Source organism: Equus quagga, chromosome 10 (genome assembly GCF_021613505.1).
Source record: "Equus quagga isolate Etosha38 chromosome 10, UCLA_HA_Equagga_1.0, whole genome shotgun sequence".
NCBI lineage: Eukaryota > Metazoa > Chordata > Mammalia > Perissodactyla > Equidae > Equus > Equus quagga.
The window spans coordinates 96,812,603-96,838,510 of record NC_060276.1 but is presented as its reverse complement, the minus strand read 5'-3'; the positions used below and the strand labels follow the sequence as shown (position 1 = coordinate 96,838,510).

The 25,908-nt window shown below is 37.0% G+C and overlaps 1 protein-coding gene across 9 annotated transcripts in view; it reads right to left on the bottom strand.

Moving 5' to 3' along the window:
• DMD (dystrophin) overlaps positions 1 to 25,908 on the bottom strand; it is a 2,273,580-nt gene that overhangs the window by 1,212,064 nt on the left and 1,035,608 nt on the right. For all 9 annotated transcript variants that reach the window (XM_046672830.1, XM_046672828.1, XM_046672833.1 and 6 more), the window contains 2 exons: positions 25,039 to 25,173; positions 23,276 to 23,425 (listed from right to left, as the gene is read on the bottom strand). In XM_046672830.1, the coding sequence (XP_046528786.1) occupies positions 23,276 to 23,425; positions 25,039 to 25,173 (285 nt within the window). The remainder of the gene's footprint in view (positions 1 to 23,275; positions 23,426 to 25,038; positions 25,174 to 25,908) is intronic.

Below are 25,908 nucleotides of genomic sequence, written 5' to 3'. Positions count from 1 at the left end.
TTAACATTGTATTGGAAGTCCTAGTCAGAGCAATCAGGCAAGAAAAAGAAATAAAAGGGATCCACATTGGAAAAGAAGAAGTGAAACTGTCACTCTTTACAGACAACATGATTTTATCACTATAAAACACTAAAGATTCCACTAAAAAACTTTTAGAGATAATAAAGGAATACAGTCAAGTCATGGGATACAAAATCAACATACAAAAATCGGTTGCATTTTTATACACTGACAACGAAGTAGCAGAAAGAGAAATTAAGAATACAATCCCATTTACAACTGCAACAAAAAGAATAAAATACCTAGGAATAAACTCAACCAAAGAGGTGAAAGATCTGTACACCAAAAACTATAAAACATTGTTGAAAGAAATCGAAGAAGATACAACGAAATGGAAAGATATTCCATGCTCTTGGATTGGAAGAATTAACATCGTTAAAATGTCCATACTTCCTAAAGCAATCTATAGATTCAATGCAATCCCTATCAAAGTTCCAACATTTTTCACAGAAATAGCACAAAGAATCCTAAAATTTATATGGAAGAACAAAAGTCCCTGAATAGCCAAAGGATTCCTGAGAAAAAAGAACAAAGCTGGAGGTATCACACTCCCTGATTTCAAAATATACTACAAAGCCATAGTAACCAAAACAGTGTGGTACTGGCACAAAAACAGACACACAGATCAATGGAACAGAATTGAGAGGCCAGAAATCAACCCACACATTTATGGACAGCTAATATTTGACAAGGGAGCCAAGAGCCAAGAGCCAAGGAGAGTCTCTTCAATAAATGGCGTTGGGAAAACTGGACAGCCACATGCAAAAGAACGAAAGTATACCATTCCCTTACACCCTGCACAAAAATCAACTCAAAACGGATTAAAAACTTGGATGTAAGACTCCAAACCATGAAACTTCTAGAAGAAAACATAGGCAGTACGCTCTTTGACATCGGTCTGAGCAGCCTATTTTCAAGTACCATGTCTGACCAGGCAAGGGAAACAAAAGAAAAATTGAACAAATGGGACTACATCAAACTAAAAAGCTTCTGCACAGCAAAGGAAACCATCAACAAAGTGAAAAGACAACCTAACAATTAGGAGAAGACATTTGCAAACCATATATCAGACAAGGGGTTAATATCCAAAATATACAAAGAACCCATATGGCTCAACAACAAAAAACCCAACAACCCAATTTAAAAATGGGCAAAAGATCTGAACAGAGATTTTTACAAAGAAGATATACGGATGGCCAACAGGCATATGAAAAGATGCTCAACATCATTAGCTATCAGGGAAATGAAAATCAAAACTACAATGAGGTATTGTCTCCTGCCAGTCAGAATGGCTATAATTAACAAGACAGGAAACAACAAGTGTTGGAGAGGATGTGGAGAGAAGGGAACCCCTGTACACTGCTGATGGGAGTGCAAACTGGTACAGCCACTATGGAAAGCAGTATGGAGTATCCTCAGAAAATTAAGAAAAGATCTACCATATGATCCAGCTATCCCACTGCTGGGTATTTATCCAAAGAACTTGATAACACAAAGGCATAAAGATACCTGCACCCCTATGTTCATTGCAGCATTATTCACAATAGCCAAGACTTGGAAGTAACCTAGGTGCCCATCAAGGGATGAATGGATAAAGAAGATGTGGTTTTATACACAATGGAATACTACTCAGCTGTAAGAAATGATGAAATCCGGCCATCTGTGACAACATGGATGGACCTTGAGGATATTATGCTGAGTGAAATAAGTTAGAGGGAGAAAGTTAAATACCCTATGATCTCACTCATAAGTAGAAGATAACAACAACAACAAACACACACATAGCAATGGAGAACGGATTGGTGGTTACCAAGGTGGGGGGGGGGCAAAAAGGGTAATTAGGCTCACATGTGAGGGGATGGACTATAATTAGTTTTTGGGTGGTGAACATGATGTAATCTAAACAGAATTTGAAATATATTATGATGTACATCCGAAAGCTATATAATGTTATAATCGAATGTTACTGCAATTAAAAAAAAAGATGAAAAAAATACTTAATTTGACTAAATTATGTTGGAGCGTTTGAGAGCATTTCTGATCAGCTGTTTCCTCCTATACTTACTCTTACTTAATTTACGAGTTATCCTGAAGCTCCATTATTACGGTCACAAGTATATTGGACTCTGTTATCTTAGAAGTTTGACTGAGACTTCAGCTGAAAACAATAAGTACTAAGTTCCTCTCATTCTAAGAGATGGAAGTAACAAGACTTATCTCAAAAGGGTTTACAAAAGATGTAGGAAAGCTAGCCCTTCCTTCATTACTCCACCAACCCCACTTATTCTAAAATTCTTTGGAGAAGATTTGGGAGAGAAACATAGTCACGCTGAATCCATGGCCCAGGGGGAGAGTGTGATGGCTTCTTCTGCTTCAATCTTTCTGCTCCAAGCAAGTGAGGGGAGCTCCAAGATCATCGCTCATAGAGTCTGAGTCCAATGTAGATGGGGATCATACCTAATTATCAACTTGGACTCTGCTTATGCAGCTGAATGCTTTATTTGCTTTCTATGCCTATCTAGGCGTGAAAAAAAAACCAGAATTGGAAATGATGGCATAATAAAGAGAGGGGGAAGCCCGTACTTCCCAATGCTTGGTGTGGCAAAAATATTTCCATAGGTCAAGTGGACACTGAAGAAGGCAGCCATGTTTGAGCTGTCGAGCAGGAACGCTGCCTGTGGAGCAAGAGTACTCTGGGATGAAGAGGCTTGCAGATATCTTTACAGAGCATGTTTTTCTTGTTAAAGACATGGGAAGACAGAAGAGCTTCTATAAGTCCTCTTAAAGAGCCCACACTTACATCCCAAATAAAGCTAATGTTTGTGTCTTTGTTACATAAAAGACACAAACTCCATAAAAAATGCTAGTTAATAGGAGACATTTGCCCACTTTCCTTCATTGCTACTTCTAAGGCCAATGGGAGTAATGTGACCCAGATGTGGTAAGCAAAGGCAGTGGAGGTGTATGAAGGAAACAATCACTCTTCCCTTCCAGTGCAGGTCACCTAGGCTGTGGTTTAAGCTTGCGCTGGAAACAGGAGAACAACATTAAACTAAACATGGGGTTGAAATTTTAAGCTGAACTAAACTGGATTTAACTTTTCAATAGCACAGTCAAGAAAGCAATGGGATCTATTCAGGATACCAGTAAGAGAGATGAATCAACCATCTCCCTGAAGCAAAACTATCTCGTGTTTGTGTCCTATCTGGTTCAAACCATGCAGCAAACTACTGACACAGTCCATGAATTCAGCACTTGATAAACTGAAGTAGAGGCAAAGGAAAAAGATGGATATGAGGAATGGCTAGAATGTGATCCAGGGAAAGACAAAAAAGGGTTTATGGGAGGCATGAAGAAACAGATAATGTAGGAACTAGGAAATATCTTTGAAACACTGACAATTAAGGCAGTATGGTATCTTTAGAAAGCTTACAAAGATACATTGATGCCTTTGTCTTATACAACAGCCTACAAATTGCACATGTTTTATATCCATTTACCAACATTCCATGTGTGGACTACTGCTGCTATCAAATGCAATGCTTTACCTACTGATAGATAATCTCAGTGAACAACCAATTAAAATTTCTGAAGCATAACTTGAAAGTCTTTAAGGAGGCATGCCATGAAAATGTCAGGAATTACTTATGGACCAGTAGGGACATTCTACTTGTCTCAGAAACAGATCCTCCCAACGTTTAGTTGTTTAGAATTGGCGGGACATCCTCAAAGAAGCTGAGATTTGAACACCTGGGCCTCACTATAGACTCAGACCTCTTTGGGGTTGATGAGAGAGAAATATTTCATTTTTCATGATTTTGTATGTGGAAGGTAAGTAATAGATTCTCACAAAGTTGCATATAACGTTCCTAGATAGTTAGGCATACTTTTAGCAGGCTAAGAAAATGCTTTTCAAGAAGAATCAAGCCAGTAGTTTACAAAGGGAATTAAATGGGGATTAAAAGAAAAGCAGAGGAGGAAGATAATTTACAGCAGGAAAGACAACTTTCAACTGTTCAGTCTCAGCAACCATCAAAAGCTTCACTTTGTTGCTATTGTTTGTTTTCAAATCAGTCTGTCCTACTTTTTCATCCAGAAATGAGATCCCACACAGAGTTCCTTGAACGAGAAAGACCAAAGAGTTAAACTGTGCTGTTTTAAGCCACTTTAAATGTAACTTTTGTGGGGAGGACAACTGACTTTTGTGGCATATTTGTTAATGTATTATGTTAGTTTTAGGTGCACAACATAGTGATTCAATATTTATAAACATTTTGAAATGATAATCACAACAAGTCTAGTTACCATCTGTCCCCCTAGAAAGTTGTTACAATATGATTGACTATATCCTCTATGATGTATATTATATCCCCATGGTTTATTTTATAACTGTAAGTTTGTACCTCTTAATCCCCTTCATCTATTTCACCCTCTCTTCCCTTGAGGTTTGATGACTTTCTTTAGTGTTGTGCTTGGATTCCTTTCTCTTTAGTTTTTGCGTATCTATTGCAGATCTTTGGTTTGTGGTTACCACGGTGTTCGTATACAACAACCTGTATATATAGCAGTCTGTTTTAAGTTGATGGTCGCTTAAGTTCAAATGCATTCTAAAAGCTCTACATTTTTACTGACTCTCCATTTTATGTTTTTGACATATTTTACATCATTTTATGTATCCCTTAACTAATTATTGTAGTTATAGTTGATGTTACTACTTTTCTTTTTTAACATTCATACTGGCTTTATAAGTGGTTGATCCACGACCTTTACCATACATTTGTCTGGTATGAGATTTTCTCTTTCATCTATTTTCTTATTGCAAGTTATGGCCTTTTCTTTTCCACTTAAAGAAGTTTCGAACATTTCTTGTAAGGCTGGTTTAGTGGTGAAGAACTCCTTTAGTTTTTGCTTACCTGGGGAACTATTTCTCTGCCCTTCATTTCTGAATAATAGCCTTGCAGAGTAAAGAATTCTTGGCTGTAAGTTTTCTTTTTTCCTTTCAGCACTTTGAATAAATCATGCCCCTCCTTTCTAGCCTGTAAGGTTTCTGCTAAAAAAAATCTGCTTGTAGTCTAATGGGTGTTCCCTTGTACAGAACTAGTTGTTTTTCTTTTACTGCTTTTAAAACTCTTTAACTTTTGACATTTTAATTATAGTGTCTTGGTGTGGATCTCTTTGAGTTCATCTTATTTGAGACTCTCTGTGCTTCTTGGACCTGGATGTCTGTTTCCTTCCCCAGGTTAGGGAAGTTTTCAGCCATTATTTCTTCAAATAAATTCTCTGCCCCTTTCTCTCTCTCTTTTTCTTCTGGGACCGCCCCGCCCCCTCACCCTCACACCCTGCCTATAATGCGAATGTTAGTATGCTTGATGTTGCCCCAGAGGCTCCTTAAACTATCCTCATTTTTCTTAATTCTTTTTTTCTTGCTGTTCTGGTCAGGTGATTTCCACTACCCTTTCTTCAAGATCAGTCACTGGTTCTTTCATACTGTCTAGTCTGCTGTTGATTCCATCTAGTGTATTTTTAATGTCATTTATTGTAGTCTTCATCTCTGATTGATACTTTCTTATATTTTCTCTTTGTTGAAGGTCTCAGTGTATTCATATATTCTTCTCCCAAGTTTGGTGAGCATTTTTATGACCGTTACTTTGAACTCTTTATCAGGTAGATTATCTCCATTTTGCTTAGATCTCCATTTTGTTTAGTTTTTTTCTGATGTTTGTCTTGTTCTTTCATCTGGAATATATTCCCCTCTCTCTTCTCATTTTGCCTAGCTTTCTGTGTTGGTCTCTCTGTATTAGCTGATTGATCTACCTCTCTCTGTCTTGAAAGAGTGGCCTTATGTAGGAGATTTCTCTCTGGGCCCAGAAACACAGTCTTCCCTAACCATCTGAGTAAGACGCTCAAGGGGTGTCCTCTATCAGGCTGTGGGAGCCCTCCAGCTGCAGAGCTAGTTTGTGACTGCTGTGACGCATTGGTGGGTGGGGCTGGCCTCCTGCCAATCTGCAAGCACGTGGGTGACTGCTGCATCTGGTTTGTGGGTGGAGCTGGCCCCCACCTGGCTGCTAGGCCCTCTGCGAGTGCTACAGTGCATTGGTGGGTGGGGCTGACTTCTTGCCAGTCTGTGAGGCATATGTGCATCTGCTGTGGCACTTTGGTGGGTGGGGTTTTCAGCGGGGCACACCCACTATCTCCAGCATATTAGAGGGAGAATTCCAAAATGGCACATACCAGCCCCATTATTAACAAGGTAGACTGAGATCATAAAAAAGGTTCCTCCCAGGCCAGTGCCTCTGTCTCCAGGAAGAGTCCCAGGTGATCCCTGCCTTTCTAGCAGCTGACAAAGTTAGTAAATGGTTTCCTTCACCTATAGCATATGTGCTTCCAAACTGCGTTTTTCTGATTTCTGGGTCAAGTGAGTCTAAGGGCCAGCCCTTTAAGAGTGGATTTTCCCTTCCCTATAGTTTTATAATTTTCCTAGACATAATTACCATTGATTTTCAAAGGCTGTTGTTTTGAGGGCTGACTCTCCTGTGTAGGATGTAAGGGTTGGGGGTGCCTGATAGGGAGCTCAAATCCCTCACTCCTCAGGGAAAAGTTTTGTATCTTTGAGATCTCTCTCAATTTTGTGCAGGCTATGTTCTTCCAGTTTTTAAGTCTCTGTCAGGATTATTCCAAATGTAGTTGTAGATTTGTTGTGTCATGGGAGGAGGTGAGTTCAGGATCTTCCTACACCTCCATTTTGAACCCCCCTCTGAGACTGTTAATGTACTTGATATGGAGGTAGGCTATAAATAATTACATAGATGTGCACATGTGTTTATATAAATACTCTTTAAATATAAAAGAATGAATGTTACATTATTTACAAGGGCCATCTAGATTTATTTTTGTTACTGTCATTTGGCTTAAACCCACTGGGCAGAAAAACCCCAAAACCAAGTGCAAGTAGCTCTCTATGATTTCCTTTATAGGAAAATATAAATGTTTAAACCATTGGTGTCATGGTTAGTTGGGACTTCATCTGTTTTAGGTCTTTGCAGGTCACTGAAGTTCTTTTGTGACCTCTGAGGGAAGCATACTTGAAAGTAATGTTTGGGAATCACTTTATCAATGGAACTTGACATCAGATAGCCATTGCTTTCAAGTAAAGCATTGATAGAATGGTCAATGAGCTGTACAGTAATATATCAAAGACATTTCTGGATTTTTGCTGCATCCATTCATCTTCATGGGTAGAAAAATAAAATTGGTCTTCTGCCCTGACAGAAGCAAACTGACGCATTATTTCAGCTTCAAAAAGAGAGTGGTGGAAGTATAATGCAGTAAACCTAGAAGGAATCTACAGAGTCCATCTTATCCCAGGCTTCTCGAGGTAACTTCAGATGCCCCCTGGTCAGCAAAGCTTCTCTGGCTCAATGGTGAGGTGCTCTCTGATTACACATGTGCCTATAATATGAAAGTCTAAACTTTGGGCAATTAATAATTTACTGATATTGTAAAAATAATTAAAATATCACAGAAAATTTCTCCTGATACACAATAGTGAGAAAGAATCAGAGTCTAGGGATAAGCTCGGTCAGGATTGAGACCACATGTTTAAGTAACATATATAGTCTATCTAAGAGTAAAAATAAAATCAGGGTAAAATCAAGCTGTAGAATGAGGCAATGAGTGAAGGTCAGACACAAAAGTAGGAATGTAGCCACAGAGAAACTTAGTTGATTTCTGGCAATTGCTTCTGTTGCTGTTCCAGGAAGCCACAAATGCAATGACTGTCCCCTAATGCAAGTATAGGTAGGGGAAAGGCAAGGCGTCACAATCAGAAAACTGTCGCTGGTGCTTCCAAGCTAAGGTGTGCAGGTAATTACCCAAGTGGAGAAGATTCCTAGTGAGGGAGAGCCTACTGAGACCAACCACAGATAGACTGGTAGTTGTATCAACTTGTCATTGTTATGTGAATGAACTAGCCACGTGGTACTCCTTAGATAAGGGCAGTGATTTTCAGCCAACACAGTACTGTGACACAGATTGCAGAGTGGAAGTGGAAGACCTCTTAGTGTTAGTCAATCTTTCCTCTCAGAAATTCAGACACTCAGGATAAAGACTAGACACTGTTTCTGGTCTCCTTGACTTTATATGATGCGTGGGAAGCATTTGCATCACAGTCCCTTTTTTTTTTTTGAGGAAGATTAGCCCTGAGATAACATTTGCTGCCAATCCTCCTCTTTTTGCTGAGGAAGACCGGCCCTGAGCTAACATCCGTGCCCATCTTCCTCTACTTTATATGTGGGACACCTACCACAGCATGGCGTGCCAAGCAGTGCCATGTCCGCACCCAGGATCCAAATTGGTGAACCCCGGGCTGCCGAAGTGGAACATGTGAACTTAACTGCTGTGCCATCAGGCCGGCCCTGCGTCACAGTTCCTTTTACAAAAAAGCTCAAGATGGCCACAAGCGTTGGCTATGAATAAAATAGTTTTCAGTCTAACTTTCAGTTAGGTAGTCTCAAATATAACTTCGATAACCCAAAACGGTGTTTTTCTGATGTACATTAGAGATCTCTGCTGGATTCCTTTTGTTGTGATGTAGGCCCATAATGGTCTGAGGCCAGCATTCAGGTTCCCTTGAAATAAAATGCTCTAGACTCTGTTGGCCTCTGTAGTCAATCCTCAGTGGGGTTAACCTACAGTCAGATTGGTGTCAACTAGAAGAGGTACCTGAGAAAGTGGAAAAATACCCCTCTTTCCTGGAATGTCTGGAATAGCTGATCCTTTTTCATCCTTTCCATATGCATGAAGATTAATGATATTTATGTATTGCAAATACTCCAGATAATCCCCATGGTTCTGAAGAAGTTGAAGTGCAAGATAGAGTGTGTTTACGTCTTCCTGTCACCCTACTCATCCACAATACACTGAGTAATTCCTCAGGTCCAGCTCAGCAAACAGCTGCACTATTTTGTCCTAAGGTTATTACAAGGCTTTCAAATCTTTTGTTCTCCAAGTAGATAAAATAGACAAGACTGCAAATTTGTAGGAAGGAAATCCTGCAGGGTCTTTGGCTCTGATATGGTTCATTTGGCTGGGATGTGTATCTTGAACAGCAGGAGCAGGATGTAGGGAACAGCTGCTTTTCCTTTTTCATGCCAAATATGCTGTGCAGTTCTTGAGCAATAGGCTGGAATTCCAGAAAGAAGACTCATATGTGTTGATGTGAGCATGGGGAACAGATAAACACTGGCAAATTGGTGCACTACACTCAATTCCTTGTTAGAGACCAGAATCATTTGTCATTGAAGGCTCTTGTGAAATATTAAGCTGCCTGAAATAGACAAACTGTTTCCCAACCTCCTCTCTCCTCCCCACAGTGGCATCTTTTCATCATCTGTGGTTGAAACCCACTGTGCTGGAGTTGTTTGGAGTGGGAGAGGAGCAACCACGTCTCAGGTGGTGGGCCTTCACTTGTAAGGTTGTTGCACTTGTCATAAGTCAGATATAGCTGAAGATTAAGTTGGGGACAATGTTTCCTATGGCCATGCAGGACTGCTTAGTGTCTTTCAAACTAGTGCCTCAGAGAATGCCTCTTCCATCTAGATTATGGTCCTAGAGGGAGAGAGGCAGCACATTGGGGAACATAATGATGCACTTTCTGTGCCATCAAGAATTCGCTGTGGCTTCCCAGAAAGTGGCCATTCTACTCTAGCAGGGAACTGTGGTCTTGAAGGAGGACCACTTTTCCCCCTACCTTGTTTAATTGTTCAGGAATTGAAAATGAGCCTCATCTCTTGAACAAAGAGATCACTCAGCTCTAATGAGCAGTAGATAGACATGAAAAAGTTGATGGGTCACACTGGGAATGAATCTGAGACATAGGGCGCATTAGCAAGTTGGACTGCCTTAAACAGTTCGCTCAGGTAAAGGGCAAGGCCAGGGTTCCCAAACCTGAGCAATCATCAGAAGCTAGAGAAACCTTTCAAAACACAGTTCTCAGACTCAATCAAATTCTACTAAATTAGAAATACAAAGGGAGTTGGAAGGGAATATGTATAGACTAAAGCTTCTGTACCATTCCATCTGTGTGATTTTGATGACTCGCCAGATTTGAAAAGAATTATCAAGAGGGAAATTTGAAAGAAAAGATGCCTCAAATAAGAATTAAATAATAACACAGAAATGCAATTAGTTGGGCTCACAACAAAAAAAAGAGGGAAGGGCAGAGTACTATTAAATTGGTCACTTCTCAATGCAGATCAGAAAACAATATGAAACTTGGTAAAGCAGAAGCAGTAAAGCAATTGTCCAATTTGCTTTGATACTTTTAATGGAAAGTTCCTAATGAATATGCATAGTCTATGATTTAAAAAACAGCTTGATGAACTTGGAAAATATCTTTTAGTCCCCATTCCATACATGGATTGCTCTGAGATACTAGAGTACATCACAAAGAGATGTTCTTGAATGCTCTTTCTCCCATTTCTTTCTTTTTTTAAAAAAATGGATAAGTAATTTCAGTGCAGATTTGCCTGAGTATTAAAGAACAGTTTAGATCATTCAACCCCAAGAATCTATGATGTGGCTTGAAAAGAAAAGCAATTTAAAAAGAGCCCAGAGTGGTAAAGTAAGATGGATGAGACAGACGAACATTTACCTTGAGAATAGTACTTTATGTTAGAGGAATTAAATATTAGTTGTAAATTATGGTGGACATAAATAAAAGTTATAGACAAGTTTCATTAAAATAAAGAGAAAAGCCCAAGGGATTCTTATGATAATGTACATAGATAATAAAATTAAAAGAAAAACTTCTACCCCCAAATTCTATACTACTGATTTAATTATTGCGGTTATTTTAGGTCTTAATACCAGATTTTTTCATTTGTATATTAACTCTCTCTTCTGCTATTCCAACTTTAGAAGGAGTTCAATTACCAAATTATAAGAAATTTAGAGACAAGTTACCCCTAAATGGATATACTCACATTCATTCATAAATATTTTAATGTTCTCCCAAAGCAAAAACAATTTGTCTAGAGTTAATATGTAATACTTAAATATTAACTAGGTATTAAAATAGAATATAGAAATATATACACAAACATACATGTGTGTATATGTGTTGGTGTGTTCCTTTGTGTCTGGACCAAAAAAGCTAATATATTTGGCATACAAATACAGAAGAAAATTGCAACTACTACTTTATAAAATATTTCAGGAATGTCAATGCAAATAGCTCAGGAAACACTATTTATTGAAGTAGGATAAATTAAAGATAATGATGGAATTACTACTCACAAAATTAAAAAAATAAATCTCCATGATTCATGGTGATTAAAATAAGAATGAAACATCTACCATTGACTTTTCTTGTGTAGTTTACATAATATTTCAGTTCCTGTATCTATAAAATGGAGGGTAATTAAACTCAAAATACAGGATGCATTTTAAAATATTATTAAAAACAAGAATCAAGGTAACTTCCATAATTGATGGTAGGAAAAGAAAGATAACTTTCTCAGACAGCAAAAGAAGATACAGCAAATAGAGAGGAAGAACTATGTTCTAATTTAAAAAATAAAAAGCATACAACGTCCCGTCTGTTTTTCTTACATTAAAGACTGCTGGGCTATTGGGTTTATCATCTGTGTGTAAATATTACACAGGTGACCTTTTCCCCTCAAAATCTAATCACTCTTTCCCAATTATTCAATTAAAATTATTATGAGAGCAAGTTGCATAGTCTAACACTCAGCTCAAAAATAAAGTCACCTTGAACACAGATATTTGGCATAACAGTGTGCTTGCGGTACATTTTTTACAGAGGTAATAGTTTTATCACAGGGCATCCAACCTAGGGAATTCAAAATTCAAGATACCCAATATCCTTTCTTTCATCATAAGGAAAGAAAGCACCAAATTCAAAATAAGGAAAAACTTAATCCCAGAAGCCATATCCATTATTAACACTCTAAGAATTAGACAAAAATTCCACCTTTCAAAATATTAAAACATTTATCGTTGGTTGATCAACACTCGTGAAATACTTTTAAACAATGATGTTCTGTAAAAATGAGTCTAAGTTCTGTAATGCCTGAACAATTTCAAAAGCAATGTAGGTGTAAAATTAACCAAACATATAAAATAACAATTGGGGCTGACATCACGGGCATGCACCTTGTGCAGTGATGCAGTACTCCATGCTTAGAAGGGCCCAGGGTTGGTTTAATGCTCTGCTGTCACTCTCTTGAAATTCTTAATTTTCGAACAAGGAGCCTGCATTTTCTTCTTGCACTAGACCCCAAAAATTAGGTGGTTGATCCTAATTACAATAATTTAGGGAAAATGGCCAATGGCTATAATGTTGAAATAAGAATCCAAACTATATTAGATAAGTTAGAGGAATAAATTTAAAAAAAAATCATAAAATTCAAATTAGAGGCACCAGGACACAGTGACATACTGGTGGAGGAAAAATGAATACCAAATGAATGACTTCCAACTATGAATATAATCGGAAGATAAGACTCCAAAGACCAGTCTCTTAGTTGTTTCAGAGTATAATCAAATACATCCTGGAGATACTAAATGAAGAAAATGGAAATAAAAGTGTCTTTTGATTATCCATGTTTCCTAGTATGTATAGTTGTGAACAAAATGATTATTTTGCAGGAAACTGTGAGATAAATTTACATAACTGTTTCCATTGCAAATCATTTTACTGACTACTAGTGAGTCTATAATATTATTTGCTAACACGTCTACTTATTTTAAATTGATCTTTACAACAGAAGAGCTCCTATTGCAAAGGCTTTCCACTCTCATTTCCTCAAAGGCACCAGTTCTCTATGCTCCCATCCCCACTTCCTGCCACCAATCCTACACAACCTAAAAATGATACAGCCTCCTCTCAGGTGTGGAGTCTTCCATGAGTAAATTTTCTCAGCCTTACTACTCTTCATCTCATCTTCCTATTATCTCAATTCTCTCTTTCCATTTCCCAAGTCCATCCTCCCATTTTTGCTCATATATTCTCTCCTGTAAGGCCCTGCTCTTACATACGAAGTACGTATCTCTATGGGATCTTCCCTCAAACTACAAACATGCTTAAATCTGCACTGTCCTAAAAGTCAGTAAGGTATAAAATTAAGTCTTTCCTATTGCTCAACTTAAGTGACTGGCCCTTCTCTCTTATTTTTTCATCACCAAATACTTTTTGAATTTTCAAAGACATGCAAATTATTTTTTCCAGCTTTACTGAGGTGTAATTGACACATAAGATTGTGTAAATTTACGGTTTACAACATCTTCATTTGACACATTTATAAATTGCAAAATGATTACCACCATAGTATTAACTACCACCTCTATCCCGTCACTTAGTTACCATTTCTTGTCACTGAGCATCTTGAAAAATAATGTACATTTACTGCCTCTACTTTATCACTGCCCATTTCCTCTTTTACCTCAGTTTAATCTCACAGTTGCCCCTGCAGCAACTGAACAAGGCAATTATAATTAATGAGTGAAGGAGTGAATGGGAATTCAGCAAATAAATCCAGCTAGTAGAGACTACTTTTGTAAGTACTAGGCTCTGTATTTTATATATGGACAACTTGGGAAGAAGAGAGGTAAAAATTATTTTGAGTATTTTTATATGCCAAGAGGGAAGTTAAATATTAGAACTTGGCAAATTCCAAATTCACCAACTCTACCATTTTAGAGGAAATTCAGTCGTGCATGTGATTTTACTCTTTAAATATAGTTAACTTTGTTTATATACTTCTCATTAAAATTAGACGTATCACAAATCTTAGTCCATAAGAGTAATCTGACCAGTAATTTAATACATAGATCTATTCTCATTGGCCTAATATTTTTGCTAAAAATTATACTTATACTTTACCAATAAAACAGATGAAGAGACAGCACTTTTTAAAATATTTGGCATCTGCAATCATCTGGAGCATAGGTTTAATATCTTCTCTTTGATATTTGGTGATGGCCTATTTATAGACAGACGCCAAGATATTTGATATTTTTCTCTTAAGGACACACCAGTATAAAGAGGTCTAAAAGTGGACCGAGTATGACTGGAGTTAAAAGAACCTGGTTCATAAAGAAAAATATTGGTGGCTTGTATACCTCTTATTGTCTGCCAGACCACATTTAAATGAGACCACCCTTCAGATCTGGTGGAGAGAGACTGGTGAAGAAAGAGAAGAGCCCAAGACTTCTTTAAGGTTTCTGGCCTGAGAAATTTAAAGAATGAGTTGGCATGAACAAGGATGGAGAAAATCGTGTTGGACCAGTTTGATAGGCGCTGGAATCGGAGTATGTTAAGCTTGAGTTGTCTATTAAACATCCAAGTAGAGCTACAATAGGAGGATGGCTATACAGGTCTGAAGTTTAGGGCAGAAGTCTGTGTTAGAGATAATATTTTGAGAATCATTATCATGTAAAGGATAGTTAAAGCCAAGACACTGCATAAAATATTAAAAGGAGTGGGTCTAGAAAGAAAAGAGAGCATAAAGCTTAAAAACCTTTATATACAACTGGAACCAGTTTGCCAAAATTTGTCTTAGAATTTTTCCTTATATGTTGAGTGAGACTGGCATGGTACTTTCCTTCTTGTACCGTTTTGTCAAATTTTGATAAAAACGTTTTCTAGTCTTCTATTTATCAGACTGTCTTAATCAGCTTGGGCTGCTGTAACAAAATGCCATAGATAAGGTGGCTTAAACAGCACACATTTCTTACAGTTCTGGAGGCTGAGAAGTCCAAGATCAAGGTGTCTGAAGATTCAGTGTCTGGGCAGGGCTCACTTTGTAGTTTGCAAATGGCCTCCTTCTTGCCGTATCCTCACATGGCTAAGAGAATCATCTCTCTCATGTCTCTTAGCAGGCCATCTCAAAGCTTCTTTTGGGATTTCTTTCTTTCAGAAAGGGTCTGCTGAGGTAAAATCTCAGTTTCTATTTCTCTGAAAATGTCTAACTCGCCCTTGTAATTTTGCTAAGTTCAGAATTCTAGGCTGATGGTATTTTTTTCTCAATATCTTGAAAACGTTTTTCCACTTTTTTTATTCTGATTTGATATAGTTAAAGTCTAATGAGGTCTAAGTTTCATTCCTTCAAAGATGATCTGTCTCACCTCTCTGGTTGCTAATATAAATTTATCTTGGTCTTTGGAATGCTGCAGTTTCACTACGATATTTTTAAGAGTGGATTTCTATTTGTTTATTCTGCCTGTTACATATTGTGCTTTCTGGTTAAGTGGACTATGTCAGTGGCTCTGGAAATTTTTCTTCAATATCCTTCACATTTTCCTCCATATCCATTTTCTTTATTCTCTTCTTCAGAATCTCTCATTAAACTTAAGCTGGGTATTCATAATCTACTTCAAATAACTTTTGCTTTTCTGTTCATATTTTCTACCTCCTTAGTTTTTAGTACCACATTCTCTATATTATTGTTCAATCTGCTTTCAATTCATTGTTTTCTTCACCTGTTTAATATACATTAAACATACCCATTATTTTTAACTTTTAAAGTGATAATTTTAATTTTAGTAGTTTTATTTTGATCTTTTTCAAATCTTTCTCATCAATTTCTAGTGTTTTATTCACTATTAAATTTTCAATATCATTTATTTCTTTAATAGTTTACTTATTTCATACTAGTCATCTGACAATTCAAATATCTGAAATTGTAGGAGAGGTGGTCTAAATTCGCTCTGTGTTGTATGTGATGACTTCGCTCACGATGGCTTGTTTTCATGTGCTTGTGGGGTTTTTTATTGAGAGCTCAAATTTCATTGAATTTCATCGGTGAAAGTACAAAGGCAGTTTGCTTTCTAAAGGATGTGGATTTGCTTCTGATTAGTGCTAAGGTGCAACCAACCTGGAGCTACTTTAACTTAATCTCTTATCTTGGGGATTCCTTGCCCCTTACTGGTAACATACATTCAAATAAGAGATCCTTACAAGAACAGGCCTACAGTTATACATTTTCACTTGAGATGATTATAATTATTCTTACTATTACTTTTACACTTAGAGTGGGAAAAGAGATAGACATACTTTTATATTGGTATCCTTTGCAGAGAGAGAGAATATTCCCTGTCCATCATTTTACTGAAGATATAACCTGAGTTTTATGTAGAATGTCTCTTCAGCTGTCTTCATTTGCTTTAGCCTGAGGCTCAGATTTCTGTTCTATCAAATGGCTTAATTTGCTCAAAATACGGGTTCCTAAGATTAGCTTTTAGCACCAGGGCAATGCAAGGGTCAGTGCTCATAGTTCATTACTTCTATGGCTTCAGTTTCATCCAATTTTTTTGTCCCGGCCTTTAAAGGTTTACTTGTATTTCCTTGCAAAAGGTAAAACACTGAAAAGTATATTTGTTGGACATTTCCCAGCATCTTGGTGTTTTGCAGAGGGCATTTTAGAATACTTAGTCTGCCTCATCCTTGGGAGTGGAATCCAGCCTCTTCTCAACATATGTGAAGTGAGCTTATCAAATCTACCTCATAAAACTAATATGGGGATTAAATTTAATAATTGCTTAGCACAAGGATTGACATAAAAATGCACTCAATAAATAGTAGCTATTACTATTGATATTATTATAGATTGATATTTTCTAAGAAGTAAACATACTGACAAAATCATAAAGCATATTCTTTTATTAGACAAATGACTTTCCAATAAAATTTTGACTTAGTGACTAATATACTATCACTTATTTTCCTGGATTACTTTATAGTTTGCCTCAAATCAATATTGTCTATTCTGGTCTATCTACATTAAGGCAGATGTGACACTGAGTGAACAATTCAGTCATTATTACCTGGAACAATTAATGAGTCCCTCAAGCTGTTTATCATGAAAGTTACTATTAAAGGAGAATTAACCAATTTAGCTTTGCCTCTTCTACTCCATCTGCTATTTAACGCAGGGTGAAAGAACTTACAGATGACTTCAAGAGGGACAGAAATGGGGGCATTAATAATACACAAGAAAAATGAAACAATCACTAATCAAGAGAACCAGTGAAGGCTTTGGACTTCTAAATGTGTGATTTCAGTATTTAAAACTCTAAAATATTTTAATTAGTCATCACTAATACTTTTAACTTCGAGCTGTAAGCTTTCCTTAGAAATTGGGAAACTACTTAATTGCAATATTCACTTCTTACCAGGCAGCTTTTATTTTCAATATAAGGAAAGGATCACTGAGGTTGGAGTGGTAGTGTGGTTAAATTGCCACATCCCTGGGCTCCAAGCGCAAAGAGACTTCGGTCCAAGCCACTTTCTAGCTTCACGGCCTTTGATACCCTTTCCATTTCTATAAAACGGTCACATAAAAGACCTTATACCATGAGGCTATTTTGAGAACAAATGAGAAAACGTATGCCAGACACTTAGAGTAGTGCCTGGGCTTTGTAACCATTATACAATCATTGCTATTATTACGCATTTTGCTGTATTGCTAAAACATCTTCTGTAGCTTTGTTCCTCTGTAATAAGTTGTAAAGATGAGATGATTTGGTATGATTTTTGGAGCTGTTCCCTGGTTTGCTAACCATCTTTCGAATCATTACTGTGAGTAGAAAATATAGTGCCACATGATTATGAAGAGTGAAAGATGCCTTTTCAAGGAATGGAAATAATTTATTACTTATCTGAATGCAAACTCACACTCTGGAATTAGGAATGGGATCTAGCATATCTCTTTTAAATATTCATAGGCAATAAAAACTCTGGCTGTTTGATTGATTTAACAGGCAATTGAATGTTACCTTTGATCTGCATAATTGCAGCTATAAGAAACATTAGGTAGGCAATAAAAAAAAAGCCCCACAAACTTCTGACATAGGCATTTAATTGAGAAGAAAATGGGCTAAGGCTCATCTTCAAGTGAATGGTCACTTTGTTTACTAATGGAAAAACTATTTTTCTTTAGCCACCAAAAAAAATCAAGAAAATTATGGCTTAAAACAAATTCAGAATTTTTTACTATAACAATCTAATGTACAACATGGATTTCTTTTGGAAAAATAAAAGAAATCAATTTACAAATCTGTTACTGTCATCATTATATTTCCCCAGCCCCCTAGGTAATTTATCCCAAAGCTCCATCTACATTGCAGCAAACACCAGTCTTTTCAGCTAAATGTTCAATGGGAACATCCAAACGATTGATTTAGCTAGCAATTTATTAGGTGTTTCTCTGTTAACTAAGCAGTTTGGAATTGATCAAAGCACTCAGCTTATACGCTGAGAAATGGGAAAACCCTGTTACTACCCATCATTTTACCTCAACATCATATCTTTAAAGTCACATCAGCTTATTAAAGACTAGCACAACAGAATTTGAGAAGGATATTACCTCTAACATGATGTGGTTTTCATCAAAGCTCTAAAGCACCAAATATGCTTTATTCTCATTGCCAAATTACTCTCAGGTTATTATTGGCTAGATATTTTATATAAGCATAGCCAGGACTGATAGCAGTTTCAGATTTATTTATTGTTACTATAGCATTCTGCTTAATTGACTATTGAGGTAGAAATGGAGAACTTACAATTTTAAGACTTAGGGGATGATAAAAAAAAAAGTCCTTTTGTCAGTCTTCTGCATTTTATCTAAATAATGGTCAGTAGATTTCACTGTTTTTCGTATTGGAATATATGTATTTGTCTATCCCTGTCCTTGGTGTGATACACACAGACACACACACACACACACAACACACATTGCTTTGAGGGTAGGTATTATAGCATCAACCTAGTAAAAATAAAAATTCCAATCATTCATTGAATATGCACTATGTTGCTAGCACTATTGTAAGCACTTTCCATGTAGTATTTTATATTTTGCTCAGGAGAACCCTATGAAACAGGATCTGTTATCACAGACGAGAAATGGAAGCTTGAAAATATTACTCAAGGTCACATAGACAATGAGTTGTGGAGGGATATACCAGTTGTCCACTTATTGCCTTTCAACATTGATCTGTTTGTGATATTGGAATATTTCTTTGCCAGCTGACTTGAAGCCAAACTTTATCAGTAGAGGGCGCCGGAGTGACATTGGGGGAGGTAAAGATTGCTCCTGTTCCAGTGTGTTTTTACTTTCTTGCTCCTGTGGCTCTGGGTTGGCCTGTGGGATACCCAGTGGAGCTCACCTCCTCTGTTCCCCATTCCCTCTCCCATAAATTTCAGCAGCCCCCTCTACATGTGTCTTCTGACAAGTTCTGTGGGTCCTCCAGTGACAAGTTCAGCATGCGTGGCAAATCCACGGGCAGCTTCCTGGAGCCCAAGCTGGTTTCCCTAAGTTCAGCAGCATCAATTACAGATAGCTCCCCAGCAAGCCCAATGGGCATCCCATTCAGTTTCCCAGCAAATTCAATAGCACCCCCCACAGGTTACTTCCCTATGAATTTTGTGAATTCTACCTCACTCCAAGATTCCCTTCATACAAGCTTCAGCCCACTGACGATGTACCAGCTCTGGGTGGGGTCAACCCAGCGAAATTCTTTGCCATTTCATGGTCTGGAGACACACTCTTTCCAAACAGATTTGAATTCCAGCCTCGGGTAGAGCTCCTTCCTTTCCAAGTCAGTTCCTTCCTTGGGTACCAGCCCTCAGTCCTAGGGTATTTTTTGAATTTCTTCTATTCTCTCTTAAAAATTAATTCCAAGTAAATAGTTAATATTTATTTGTATTAAACATTCCCTATTTAAGTTACTGTGTAGTTTCTGTGATCTGTCTGACCCTGACTAATACAAGGGGCTATTCCAACCCAACTATTTCTGATTCAATATTCAATGCTTTAACAACTCAGTTTGGATATAGCAGAGTAGGTGTTCAATCAAGGTTTGTTGTTGAGTTGAATTATTACTTATTTGCAGGAAATGCCAAGTTCCATACCAAAGACATCTGAAATATAAAGACATAAGTATTTTTTGTCTTACTGAAAGTTTGCATGAATATTACATAAATGAGGTTGATACCCAAATCAGGTTAGAGAGTGATCTATAGCGATCAGAATAGACTCTGAACGTTAAAGATTAAAATTTGGGCCTTTTCACAGCTTAGTAAAGGTCAGTTTTACAATGTGCCTTTTCATTTTTTGCTTGAACTACAAGTTGGAATCTGACACTCACATTCAAATATAAATAAAAGCACATTCCAAATCCATATCAAAATCCAAATTTAAACAACCTTTGAATTAGTTGCCAGCTAGGACTATCTGCTTCTACTCAGGTCCAATAACAGGGCGACAAGGGTGAAAGGCCAAGGGGCTGTTTGGAATCCCCTTCACCAATTCCAAGTCCTTTATATTGATATGGAGAAAATATGACTAAACTACTCAACAAAGACAGTGGCAGGATTAAGGACTGCTGGAGGCTCACTGCTGGCACCTTCACACTGACCTGCCCCACTGTCACCTACTTCTCTTTAGGACCAGCGAGAGAGGAGGCTTTGCTACTCAGGACTTCTTTCTTTCCAATCTAAAACATGATCAAACTTCTCGCCCACTTAAATCACAAAAGGTTTCCTGCATATCCCCAGCTACCATCCCCCCTTAGGACCTTTCTTTCCCTTCACAGTCAAACTCCCCACAGAGAGTGTACACTTGCTTTCCCCTCTTCCTCCTCTCTAATGTCTTCTATAACACACTGTCACCAGAGTCTCTATCCCCAGGGAAACTCCATCAAAACTGCTCTAGGAAAGGTGATAAGTGAAGTCCTTTTTGCCAAATTCTGTCTTCCTCTCACCAGCCCTCTCTATTGTATTTGACATTTTCTCACGACTTCTTTATAAATCTCCTAAGCACCCTGGTTTTAACTTGAGTCTTCTCTTACCTCCTTGACCATTTCTTCTCATCTCCTTTGTAGACACTGTTTCCTTTGCCTAAAACTTGATTTTGAGTATAACCCTTAAATTCTGTCCATGATTCTTTTCTTTCAGCCTACCTGGGGTGATTTCTTGAACTCGACAGTTTCACCTAGCATGTGGCCTGGTAAATCCCACATCTGTATAACTAGCTTGGATCAGAGTCTTTAACTTCAGGGCTGATATCTGTTACTGGATTATAGAATATCCTTGCCTGGATACTCCCTAAGTACTGTGGCGGACCCTCTTGGTGCCCTGCCACATAATCTCATAACCTCTGAGTTCACCTGAAGCTATGGTGGCCAGTTTGGGCATGCACTGCTAATTCCCATCTTAAGTACCCATATTTCTCGATATTACTGTCCTTAGCAGCCTGGAAGTATTGGGATTTTATGCACTCAAGGGCACTCCTCAAATAAAAAGGGAGGACAATTGGTGGATAAGCACTTCAGCTTCCATTAGCTCAGGGGACAATTCTAAGTGTGCTCTATAACACTGATGTTCTACATGATTTCCTTAAGGCTTCCAGTGGGATTGAGCCTAGTCACTCACAGTGGAAACTCACTGACAACAGCACCCTTTACCAACCTTCCAACTTTGCACTCTTGCATCATCTCCCAGGTTAACTACGGGCACCTAAGTCCTTGACCCAGGGATTGCATTTGGTTGGTATCAAACTTAAGCAGGCACCTCAGGCTCAATGGGAGTAGAAAGTGGCATGCGATCTTTCACCTCCAAACTTGCTTTTTTTTGGTACTTTCTCAATTTTGTTTATGAAAAATAACAGATGCTCAGTTACCTAAGTCAGAAACCCAGATCTCTCCTCAATTTGTCATTTTCTCTGTACCTCTCACCACCGCCCTTGCCTTCAACCAAGTGAAAAACATCACTTCTTACTTGGTCTCACTGCCTGCAATCTCCCTCTCTCTCAGACCACCCACTCTCCACAGTCACCTCAGAGGAAATGTAATCTGATGGTGGCACCTCTCTTCTCCTTCCCCCTTACATTTTAAACCCTTCAGCGGGTCCCTGAGTGCAAGGTTATAGACCAGGTTGTTTGTGAAGCATAGCTCTCACCCAGCAATCCTGCTCATGCCTCCTTGTTCAGGCTCATCTTCAGCCACTCCTTCATTTGCACTTTACGCTAAAGCAAAACCAAATGGTTTGCAGATTCACACATATAACCACCATCATACTTCCAATTCTTTGCATGCATTGGTGTCCACCTGCCTGGAATTGCCCTCCTACACTTGCTCACTTGGCTATCTCCCACTCTAATTGTAAAATGTGCCCACAACTAAGCTTCTCTAAGAAAGCTACCCCAAACACCTGGCTATGCTGACCCTCACAGGCATGTGCCCTTTTTCTGTCTTCTCTACTCCTCTGTGATAACTTTTAACACAACTTTTTGCATCTTATAAAGATTATTATTTGTTTTTATGTCCTGAACACATTAAGAAGTCAATGAATTTTTGTTTAACTAATCAATGTCTATAGGTAACAAAGGATAGGAACTTTTTCTTACTTATTACCAAGCCTTAAAACAGTGTTTCATGTGTTGTAGATGCACTTAGTAAATGGGTATGAAAATGAGCTTCATTATGAGTTATTTTCCCGTTTTGACAAATAATCCATCCTTGACTTAGAAGAATATATACAAAACATTGTTTGATTGGGAGAAATACGTTATTTTCTTTTAATCTTGATTTGAAAATTCATAACATGGTATGAATTTTTAAGTATGAAAATCCCCCTGTTGCATATAAATTAAAACTCTCTTCCATTATTTCAGAAGAATAAACAATATCCAGGGTGTTAAAAGACTCACATGTATTATTAAGAGATTATATATGACCGTAACAAACGTGAGAGAGAGAGTGTGTGTGTGTGTGTCTGTGTGTGTGTGTACAGAAAGAGAGAGAGAGGACAAACCGAGGAGAGAGAAAGAGGGAGAGAGATATGAGCATACCTATACATATTGGTTAATTTTGGGTAGGGAAAAAATCTCTGTGGTCAGATAATCTAGTGTTCAAAATCAGATCTTAACTATTTAATCATCTGGGGGCTTGAGAATGTTACTATATTTGGTTTGTCTCACTTTCCTGTTAAAACCCATACTTTATCATGTTTTTATACGATAAAATGATATAATACACAGGTAAATATTTCAGCCATGTCTAGTACATGACAGTTTCTAAAACCTAGAAGCTGAGCTAATATGTAAAGTAGTCCTCATTTTATCTGAGAGGCCTAAAAGTATTTGCTCGACATTTATGCAAACCATTTTAAAGAGATTTTTCACTCTTATCATCATACCTCTTCATGTAGTTCTCTCCAACGGGAATTAAACGTCTCAAGTTCCTCATTGATCAGTTCATCCATGACTCCGCCATCTGTTAGGGTCTGTGCCAATATGCGAATCTGATTCGGGTTATCCTCTGAATGTTGCATCAAATTTTCAAGTGACTGAAATACATTTGCAATAATTACTATTTCTCTTCTTTTTCTAAATCCATTGAATTAACACAAAAATGCTTGGTATCTTCTGATTTACATATAACTAAGTTATAAGCAACTTAAAGCAATATTTAATTGGCATAATAAAACATGAAAGATCATAGTTATTTCAAAAATACGACGTTGCTCCATGTGAATCTTCATGGGCCTGTGGCGGGATTAGTGGACTGGAGCACTTAAAAAGTGATTCGCAGCCACCTTATTCTCTGATTCCCTCTACTCTAAAACCTGGAAAGGTAAAATTCTCAATTTCTTCACTTCTTATAGCTAGTGACGGCCAAGTGACATAATTCTGACAATATATGTAGGTAGAAGTTCAAGAGTAGAGTTTCCCTTCAAATTAAAAAAAGGCACAGTCTCGTTAGAAGAAATCCCTTTGCCCTTCTCACTTTTTCACACATACACAGTTTAGAGGTAGAACAGCTATCTTTGGACTGGAAAGCAATAAAAATGAGGATAAGGTCCTTCAAACTGATCATTTAATAAGATAACTGCATTACCACATCCTTTGTTCTGGCCATCATCCTTTTACTAATGCAGTACAAGTTTGCAAGTTTGCTTTATCTTTTTTGGAAGATGCATCATATTGTTGATTCACAATGAATGTCAATGAAAATCTCTGAACAGGCAAGGACAAAATTATAGTCCACTTGAGACCTCTCTCATTCTTTGATATCTCTTCAGGTTTTATAATTCTCTTGTGAAATTAAGGAAATTGGATATAATGATGTCTAGATTTCTGCTGTGATGTTCTAGGATTCCAATTCTATCTGGTCTTAAGAAACATTTTACATTTTCCTCACATCTTGATTAATTTATACACCTTATTTTATCTGATTTACAGAGGTGATGCACTACAAATGGCTCTATATACAATATATATGCTAAACTACATAGTCCTTATACATAAAGGATGAGCCAAAAGTACAATTAAATAAAACACAAATGATTACACGTCCGAGCTTCACACAAATCAAAGCTCATACATGCATACTCATTTAAGTTTTGCTCTTTAAAGGTCTCCAAAATAAAACTTAAAAATGTACTAGAATTTTGTATGTGCTAAAATGTATGAAGATTCTAAAGACACATTTCCAATATCAAAGCATGCCCATTTAATATCTCAAAATATTCTGTAAGTTATAAATTTATGGTTTTAAATAATTTAAAAATTCCAATTCAATAAACATAGTTTTTAAATTGGAAATGATGTTTTATATTATCCTGTTTAGCACTACTCCAAAGGAGCAAAATTATGTGTCCAAATAAGTCTTTGCAGGTCTGTAGTAGATTTAATTAGGTAAAGAAAAGTACCAACATAGAACTTAGTGATATACAAAAGGCAAATGTCCTCTGTAAGAGGTTATTTAAATCCACTTTAAAATCTTAAGACTAGAAGGTTCTTGGAGGAAACAAAGGCTTTATCCAAATTGCCAGTGCTGCCGAGGCATGGCAACTACACACTCTGTGCTGTTTCCTTTGAATTTATTCTTTTACTTGGTACTTGACACCTTTCAATATTGTATATAAATTATCATCATTCAGATTAATTCACAACTTACATCTAGCACCTCAGAGATTTCCTCAGGTTCACCAGGAATATTTTCAGTGGTTTTAAGTTTGAATTCTACTTCATTTAGCCACTTGTTTGCCTTCTCCAAGTATGACAATAACTCATGCCAACATGCCCAGACTTCCTAAGAAAGAAATATATATCCCAGATGATATATTTTGATAGAAAAACGAACGTGAGATTTTGGCATTTCCATTTTTAAAACTTCTGAAAATACAACATATTTATTTTACATCTTTTACCTTTCCTTTGCAGTAGATAAGTGAAAATGCAACTAGTCATTTTGATCATTTAATACATCTATAATTACAAATCATTAAGGAAACAGTTTATTACGTGAATAAATTCAAGATTCAGCGATTTACTTTTTTAAATAAAAAATAATTCATCAACATTACAGCCTGAGAAATAGAAAAATAAAATCATATGTAAAAATGTATATATAAACCTAACATCCCAACACATCAACTATTACCACTTTTCTGTGACCTCCTTTAAATTTTATCATATATAAACAATTTGATAGTTAATACTAAAGTATGGATTTAACTATAGTGCTCTTTTCATTAAACCTTACATCATGTAATTTTTCCATATTACTAAGAAGAGATTTTTAATGAAAATCTAAAGTTTCATTTAAGTGGCTATATTTTTGTTTCCTTAACAATCAACAATTACTGAATAATTAGACTATTTTTAGTTTTGTCTGCTATTATAAATTTGTGGTGAACATGAATACAGATGTTTTCATATTTCAAATTATTTCCTTGAGGTATATTATCAGAAATATGACTGCTATTTCAAGGATTTATTTTTAAATGGCTTTTGATATGTATTAAAAACTGATTAATATAGAAAA